The 8,913-nt window shown below is 46.2% G+C and overlaps 1 protein-coding gene and 1 long non-coding RNA gene across 2 annotated transcripts; both read left to right on the top strand.

Annotated features, from left to right (window-relative positions):
• The first annotated feature begins 1,150 nt into the window (after nucleotides 1-1,150).
• LOC136545377 (uncharacterized protein At4g14100-like) lies at nucleotides 1,151-2,637 on the top strand. The gene is made up of 2 exons (XM_066537399.1): nucleotides 1,151-1,740; nucleotides 2,273-2,637. The coding sequence occupies exons 1-2, from the start codon at nucleotides 1,236-1,238 to the stop codon at nucleotides 2,497-2,499; spliced, it is 732 nt and encodes a 243-aa protein (XP_066393496.1). The 5' UTR covers nucleotides 1,151-1,235; the 3' UTR covers nucleotides 2,500-2,637.
• A 2,383-nt stretch (nucleotides 2,638-5,020) lies between these two features.
• LOC136545378 (uncharacterized) lies at nucleotides 5,021-6,854 on the top strand. Its single transcript, XR_010781008.1, has 4 exons — nucleotides 5,021-5,142; nucleotides 5,374-5,524; nucleotides 6,027-6,152; nucleotides 6,492-6,854. It is a non-coding gene; the product is annotated as an uncharacterized lncRNA (long non-coding RNA).
• The last annotated feature ends 2,059 nt before the right edge of the window (nucleotides 6,855-8,913 follow it).

Here is an 8,913-nt window from a genome sequence, read left to right on the forward strand (position 1 = left end):
TTCTTGCATCTAACAAAACGGATGTAATTTTACAAACAAAAATCAAAACATCACAAATTAATGTCAATGAGAACCATAACTACAATACAACCAATTTCGTTCTAAGAACCGAAAGCAATTAACATTAAATCCTAAACCTAGGGTTTTTTCATTTGATGCACAATAATGAACCCATAATATAACTATATGCGCTGCGGTTACCTATGTTTGCTAGCTTTTCCACGTCTTGGCATCATCCTATGGTTGTATAATACAAATATTGAGGGATAGAATGAAACCCTAAGGAATGACGATTCTTAGGTTGAAAAATCCGACTAATATATACCGAATCGATGCGAAAAAAACTAGAAGGGGAACGAGGATACCTTGCTCTCGAAGATCTACGGATCAAATCAAAGTTTCCAAGGTCCAATATGCCGAGTCGTGAGGAAGGGCGAAGTGGGGAGAGAAAAAACCTAAGAGGAAGGAGAAAGAAAGAGGAAGAAGGCTCGGGCAGGAAGGTTGGGGCCAGAGTTAAAACACCACCTCGACGCCAGTAACCCTGACGCCGAGCTCGACGCCAAGATCTACGGCACCGAGCTCGTGCGCCAGGGTTACTGGCGCCGAGCTGTCTGCCATATCACCGCCACGTCAGCTTCGAGACTAAGATCTCGGCGCCAGTAACGATGGCGCCGAGCTAAGAGTCCAGATTTTAAAATCTTTTCTCTAGAGGCATATTTATGAATTTTTTTTCAAAAAACTAGCTAAAAAATAAAAAATTCGGTCCGCAGGCGAGGTGAGGTGGGCGCGCTCTTTGACTTGTTCGACTGCACTTCTGTGCTGCCCAGCAACGACTGCTGCTGCACCAAATCAGAGCAAAAACCTGTAGCAATATCTAATGGAAACAGCCTGTTGTAGCTACAGCGCTGAACAGCGGAACAAGCTCGTTGTTTGTTACGGCGCTGCGGTGTTACGGACGCACTTCTGTTACGGGGACGGGGTGGGGCGCGCTTTTGTTACGTGGAAACTGAACGGGATACGGTGGATGCGCAACGCCTGCTGTGGTCCGAGTCGGACTTCCGGACGCTAGCCATTCGATTGAAACTTCTCCGAGTCGTATTTTATAACTTCACTACTGAAACGGTGGGACCCACTTTACAGACCACTTGCTCCCTCGGTCCAGCTTGGACTGGCTGGTTAGTGGAAGGTACGCACACGCGAAGCGATAAGCCCGGGTAAAGGCGCACCAGTCGCCGATGTCGCCGCCGCCGTCGCCCCTCGCGGTGCTCCCACTCCCCCTCCTCCTCCTCCTCCTCCTCCTCTCCGCTGTATCCCCCGCAGCGGCCAATGCGGCAGGCGCCGGCGCCCCTCCCCCGGTGCCGACGCCGTGGCCGGAGCAGTTCCACGCGGTGGTGTTCACCAACCTCACCGAGAGCGGCGGCCGGCTGCAGCTGATCGACCTCTACTACGACTGGCCCGGGGGCCGCAACCTCAACCTCATCCGGGACCAGCTCTCCGGCGACCCGCTCTACGACGTCGAGTGGACCAACGGCACCTCCTACTTCTTCGACTCCGGGTTCTGCCACAGCAGGCTGTTCCCCGTGGGGCTCCTGCCGCCCGACTGGCTCGCCGCCGGCTCCGTCTACCTCGGCCGCGAGCACGTCGACGGCTTCGACTGCCACCTCTGGACCAAGGTCGACTTCGTCTGGTACTACGAGGAAGTCGCCACCGGCCGCCCCGTCCGCTGGAATTTCTTCAATGGTATGGCAGCTATCACCTGCACATTCCATCTATACTTTCTGTCGCCTCTTGATGGGGCGCCGCGGATTTTCGGTGATTCACACCCTTCTCGGGTGTTTTGATCTAACAATGCGTGCAATTTTTTCTCAAAAAAAAAAAAAAGGATGCAGTCTAAATTTGTAGGAACTTGTTTTCTCCCTTTGATGCAGCTATAGTGGCGATTCTATAATTTCGTTGTGCAGGGATGCAGTCTGAATTACACCGAATAGTTATCCTGACACTTGGAACTCTGCTTGTCTTTTTGCAGTACTAACATTTCTGCATTTTTTCGGGTATAAATTATGTGATTTTTTTTGTGCACAGATGCAGTCTGGATTTCTCCAATTGCTTAGGTTCTTAATTGGAGATCACTAGTAAATTTTGTCATTGTGCTTCTTACTGCAGTCTCTGTTTATCTGAACCGTGAATATCTTATTTAGTTTCAGTTTCTTCACTTATGCAGTACGTGGTTGATGCAGCAGTGTGAATGATGATCTGTGTTCTTGTTCCCCAGGGATGCAGCAGCATGTGATGAGCTTTGAGGTGGGAGGAGTGCTGGAAGACTCCAAGTGGCAGGCGCCCGCTTACTGCTTCAATGGCGGCGATGCCGGCACCGCCAATGTGGATGCGGTTGGAGTTGATAGTGATGCCGGTAGATCCGGTAGGGTTGATGTGATGAACAGCCTGATCAGGTTCGCCGGGGCTCCAGCTGCAGCTGTAGCTGCATCATTTGACCAGTGACTGTTTTTTTTATGATTGGCTGATGGGAGGCTTTGCCAACGGTGATCCACGCCCTGTTGATTCTGTTATCCTCTGTTGATCGCACTGTGCTTTGTAACAATCACTCTACATTTCCTGGAACTGGAAATTTGATGAGTCGTAGCTGCCAGGAGTACTATTTTCTTGGAGAATGCAACGTTCATAATCGGTACTGATCCACTGAATTTGACTATCCGGCAGTGGCACAAATGGAATTGCATTTTTGAGCATCCGGAAAGCTAGTTGGTTGGATCATGACTGAGATGAGCTGCTTGCCTAGCTGTAGATAGGATAGTCATGCCTGGAAATCTGAAACAAATGGCACAAAGGTAGAACTCACTGATGCAGAGAAGGGAGGGCAACCTGACCGATGAGCAAGAATTTGTGCTGAATGTTGCTCTAGTGTAAAACTTGCTTTTTTTTTCCTCCTGCAATGCAAGTACAGCAATGAATCGTAATTTCAAGAAAACTAACGAGACCATGAAATAAAAGTTAGATTTTGTTATACGTTAACCATTTAAGATTTTCATTTACTGGATTATGAATCTAAACATAAACACCTCGGTCCGCCTCTGGGTCAGGTATACACGCGTAGATGTTTCTCAAAAAAAAAAAAAAAAAAAAAGCTATACACGCGTAGATATGAATATGATCATCAGCGTTTGTACTTCTATTAAAAAAGACGTAATCGAACACGAGCAGTTATGATTGCAACAAAACATGTACTTTCTGATCCGTGAAAAGCCAGTACTGATTGCCCAAAAACATGTATTTTCTGTTCCGTGAAAAGCCTGGAAAGCCTATGTCTTTAGCAGGCCCAGTTTAGTAGAAGGCCCATTAAAGGCCTTTGGAACATGGACAAAGGAATGAAAAGAAAAAGGCAAATGTTATGTTCAAGTTCTACCAATTTTGAAATAAAGACAAAATTGAAATACTTCCTATTAAAAGAATACATAGAGCAATCCTATTTTCTTCAAAAGTTAGAAATGCTCATAAATATTTATATATTTTGAATTGGACGCGTATTATCAATTAGATTCAAACTTAGCACCAGTTGAGCTGAGAAATTTATCTTAATTTCACATTTCAGAGAGATTCATGGTTAGGACTTTGAACCAGATGGAAGTGAACTCAAACGCATGGTATTTTGGATTTGAACACGTATTTTCTCAGTAATAGGATACTTTCTGTTTGTCTTTATTATCATTTTAGCTAATATGCTCAACATCTTACTATTACTAATTAGAGGCCAACGGAGGCGCCACGTTAATTCTCACCAGACGCGCTAAGAAAAAAGATAAATCCTACAAATTCTCAAAATAATCAGAAACATCTAACATTTGATTTGGTACTCTAACCATCATCACTGATAATAGCCATTGGATCTAGTGTAATTTATTTAAAAAATTACCCACCACTGCCATTATGAAAAATACATAAAGTAACCCCCTAATTTTGCATGTAAATTACCCACATCTGCCATTACAAAAGATAATTCAAAATAACCCCTTATACATATTTGTATATAAATTACCCACATCTGTCATTATAAAAATAATTTAAAATAACCCCTAAATTTGCATCTAAATTACCCACCTTGGCCATTATAAAACATAATCTAAAATAACCCCTAGCATTGCGTTAAAATTAACCAGCTTGGTCACTTATGAACAATAATTTAAAATAATCCTCTAACTTTGTATCTAAATTACTCACGTCTATCGTGAAAGATAATTTAAAATACCTCCTAATGAATTTATAAATATGTGCCTTTATTATTATGAAAGGTAATGCAAAATAATATTCTAAGTTTGCATTTAACATATTCATATATGTCATCTTGAAACATAATATAAGGTATTACCTTCATATTTGAAATCTACATGTGAAAAAATAAACATGAAAAATAATTATTTCATAAAGTACATTACAATCAATATCCATAAAGTACGATACATATATATTTCTAAAGACTTCTATAATCGTAAAATAAAATAAATATAATGCTATGTTCCACCGTGTATATCTATATCTATCTTTTCTATTCTATCTATACTGGCCCTGTTCGCTTCTCTTATAATCCGTACTTTTCAGCTTTTTGTTTTCCAGCCGGAACAGTGTTTTTCTCTTCCAACAAATCATCCAGAACAGTATTACGGCTTGTTTTTTCAGCGAAGCGAACAGGCACAGTACTATAAAAAGAGCGAAGGAATTCTAAAATATCTTTCACCTAAAAACTTCTACCCACCCTATATTTTAACCCTTAGATGTGATTTGAGACCTTGATCTAAGGGATATTAGGCCTCTTGTTTTCTAATAAGTGGGCCACACCGTAAGACGTAAGATTTTTGTGTGTTCCTCCCATATGATTTGTTGCCCGGCGGCCTCTCCAAGCCGGTTTTTTTTAACTCTTTACCCACGCCTGCGTACACGCGACCGTGGGCCTCACCCTTTTCTCCCTCAATCACAGACCACGGATATATAGATCATCACGATAATGGATCCTCCTCCTATCTCTCGTCTCTTCTGTTCCTTTCCCCCCTGCCGCCGCCGCCGCCGCCATCCGGCCGGGTCTGGGGCTCAGGGCAGATACGGAGGCTCTCAGAACCTCACCTCCCCAGCCAGGTGATCCCACCCGTCCAGCCATCCTCATCTTCTCTCGCGCCTCTCCGTTATCCTCTACACGACGCCCGCACGCGGGACGGCCGACGGTTCCGCCCATCCCGTCGTTCCTCCGGACTCCATCTCTGGAGAGGCTCGATCGGCGGGGTGTCGAGTAAGGTATTGGCGGAAGCCAGTGTCGCGGGTGTTGACGTTTCTTTCTTTCTTTTTCTTTTTTTTTTTTGTTCCGTGTAGTTGGCACTCGAGGTGCCGGGATGGACGAGAGCGACGCATTCTATCGATGGAGGAGCAATTATAGAGGTCTGGTCGTTTCATCTCTTCCGTCTTCCCCCACGGTTCATGGACGCATGGTGGCAATGGCATCCCATGAACCTCAGATTTATTGGTGAATATTTTTTCTACATGCCTTTCCTTTCCATTACCATTTGTGCGAAATACAGCGAAATAGAGTTGATTTTGAGGAATAAAACAATGCCAAAACATTGATTTGGTAGCGCTATCTTTTACTTTATAGTTAAAAAAGGGCTTGCGAATGTACGAGAACTGAACAGAGCATACCTGTGTGATGGGATTAACCGTATTCTACATAGCTTTATGTCTTTACAGCCTGCCAAAAAACTAGATGGGTGGCCAGTTAATAGAAAAAAATGCTGAATCAGTTCGTGCGGCCATGAGCGAACAAAGATTTAACTAATGTGCTTGCCTACAATAGCCATACTTTATGAAGGCCTCAAACATGTGTAATTTAATTAATCACTTTTTAAAAATATATACAACCTTTTGGCAGTCAACTGATACCTCACATGTCTTGTTTACCAGTTTGCTTGTCACGTCATAATTTATAGTTGAAACAGTAATCAATCCTAAATTATTTTGAATTTGCCAAGGAACTGATTCCCAAAAGAGTTGTTGTCGAGACGCGCTATGTCGGGGGCTCGTTATCGGACACATGATCTCGGACTCATCGGCGTACATGTCGGCTACGACGACGGGTTCGACGACGGCAGTTGGAGGTAAATCTCTGATTCTGACCATATCTACAGTGGCATATTTCAGCTGCCAACCACTGCTCTTGTGTGGTCCATTTGGACTAAACTGAATGTTAAAATCCTTTATACTTCTCTAGAACTTATGGTAGCCATCAGGAATTCTACAGTAACTGTCTTGAGTGCTGTCCATTTGTATTGATGACATTTCATTTGATTTAATATAAAACATTGCTGCATATTGTTGGGGGAAGCATCTCCCCCCCGACCCTCGACCCGCAGCTAACCAAACCAGCTCACCTCGCTGCGGATGTTGACCTCCGCCGCGGGGGTTTCTCGTTCATGGCGCCTTCCCTTTGTGTTCAGGTGGTGCACCCGGAGATCGCATAGAGCGAAGGGGAGCTCGGTGGGAGGCTAGCAAGAACGACGGCGGAAGGTGGACCCTCGCCGTGTGCGCGCAAGGGCCGCCACCCACCGCAGGAAGGCACCACCCCAGGGACGACGACGGTCCCACCAAGGAGATGGAGACCCAGAAGACGACAAACGAGGAAGGAATATTACCGCCGTACCATTTGGTTGTGTATGGTGCTTAGCCCCCGGAGGGAAACCTTGATGTAATTCCACCTTGCCTCCGGGTATGACTTATAAATACCCGGAGTGCTCATGTAAGGGTCATGTTGATTCTATTTTTCCAGTCAAATTAATGAGTATATTATCCGCATTTTCTCATCGCCCCTTTACCCTCGCTGCTTACTCTGCCCTCCTCCCTGTGGGAAACCCTCGGCCCCTTCCCCCGCGCTCCTCAGCGAGGGCGGGTGGCCAGGAGTGACCCCACAGTTGGCGCCGTCCGTGGGGACCCTAGTCCGCCACTTTCTCAAAAACAATGGGAACAACAAGAAGAAACACCCAAAGGGACCCGCCCCCACCGCGAGGGTCGGATGCGGCAGCAGGAACCTTCGCAAGCGGAGCCAGCGGGGCTCCAATACTCCAACGATGGCGCAGAGGCTAGAGGCCTCGAAGCCCTAAATCAGATGCATGAGGACCTCCAGGAGAAAAGACATCGAGTCGAAGCCCACCAGAGGCAGGCACGCCGACAAGTGATAAGGCAGACGAAGCCAGGGAACAACTCAGACAAATGGATGAGTACCTAGCCTCGGTCGAAGTTGACCCAAATTATCTACCCAAATAGTACGACTTACCACCTCCGCTCCACCCAAATCCACCTCCACTACAGCCAAACCCACCTCCGCTCCACCGAAACCCACCCCTCACCACCACCACCTTGTTTTCATCAGATCTACCCAGAATACATTCCCCCGACCATACAACAACACCACAGAAACCAACCTCCGCCAATACCATACGACCCAAAATCTCCATTGATCCAAATACTCCAAACCAAAAACTGGCCGCTCAAGTACAAACCACAGAACCTACCAAGGTACGACGGAAGCATAGACCCTCGCCAATTTGTAATGAGCTACGAGGCGACGGTGGCAGCAGCAGGCGGGGATGAGTATACCATGGCGAAATCCTTCGTAATTATACCAAGGGACATTGCTCAAAGCTGGTACAACAACCTCCCGCTAGGCTCGATAGAGTCCTGGGGGAGCCTCCGCAAAAAACTATGCAACAATTTCAAAGGTATCAGCCCTTCGGCAACCAATCCCATGGAATTATTCACGTGCACTCAAGCCGAAAGAGAACCCCTCCGAGACTTCTGGTCAAGATTCGTCCAGCTCAGAGCGAGGACACCAGACATAACAGACGATGAAGTGATCCTAGCAGCAGTCAAGGGAGTAAGACCAGGGCCGTGCTCCTCGAGGCTCACAAGAAAGCCACCTAAAACCATTGCAGAACTGCACGAGATCATGGAAAAGTACATCAGATCAGACATTGTCTTCCGTTCAAAGACCGAAGCTCTAAAACCTCAAACGCGCCCGCCTCCGAGACCACCACAACGCAACCAGTACCCTCGTAGTGAGCCAATCAATGTGAATATCATAGAGGCCACACCTCCGCAACGCCAAAGACAACAACCAAGTCCAACCTCTCATCAAATCGTCGCCAACAGCCAAAACGACAGCAGAGAACATACCCAAAGCAGACCCATCCCAAGAGATGCAGCGAAGCTATACTGCCATTTCTGCGGACCGGGAAAAGGCCACACTACAAAACAATGTGCATGTTTCACGAAGGGAAAAGAATATCAAGAGGCACAACAAGCCACAGCTTCAGGCCCACCTAAGCCTGTTAACTACACAAGGAGACAGCCCACCCCCGCAACCACTCCATACCAATACACTCCAATAAACTATGGCATCCCCTTGCAACACCACCACCTATAATACCAAACCTTCACAACCTACAACCCATCCTACCACCACTACAACACCTATGACAACCTTCAGTCATCACTCAACTACAACAATCGTTCCAACAACCAACCATACACGGTCACCCATCCCCCCACTCCACCTCAAATGCAAAACCAGCATCAAGCCTTACCACCACCACCGCCGCCAAACCAACCTCAACAACATGTAAAACCAGAGCCTGCGAGCCAACCCAGCCAAACAACAATCAACAACCCAACCGCAACCTTCGGTGTAATACTTGCAATCACCGGAGGATCCAACGAGGATCACATCAATAAGAGGCAACAAAAAGAGCACATGAGGCGGGTACATCACCTAGCTACCGAAGAGCCGCATAAAAATTCACAATGGTCTCACATCCCAATAACCTTTGACAGCACATACCTCAAACTGAAGGATTACCCCCACAC

The sequence above is a fragment of the Miscanthus floridulus genome, chromosome 3, assembly GCF_019320115.1.
Source record: "Miscanthus floridulus cultivar M001 chromosome 3, ASM1932011v1, whole genome shotgun sequence".
In the NCBI taxonomy this organism is placed as follows: Eukaryota; Viridiplantae; Streptophyta; class Magnoliopsida; order Poales; family Poaceae; genus Miscanthus; species Miscanthus floridulus.

What these genes read in the sequence shown, in the direction of transcription:
- LOC136545377 (XM_066537399.1), top strand. Translation starts at nt 1,236, where the DNA reads ATGTCGCCGCCGCCGTCGCCCCTCGCGGTGCTCCCACTCCCCCTCCTC. An exon ending in CCGCTGGAATTTCTTCAATG is followed by an intron (nt 1,741 to 2,272) that starts GTATGGCAGCTA and finishes CTTGTTCCCCAG; the next exon opens with GGATGCAGCAGCATGTGATG.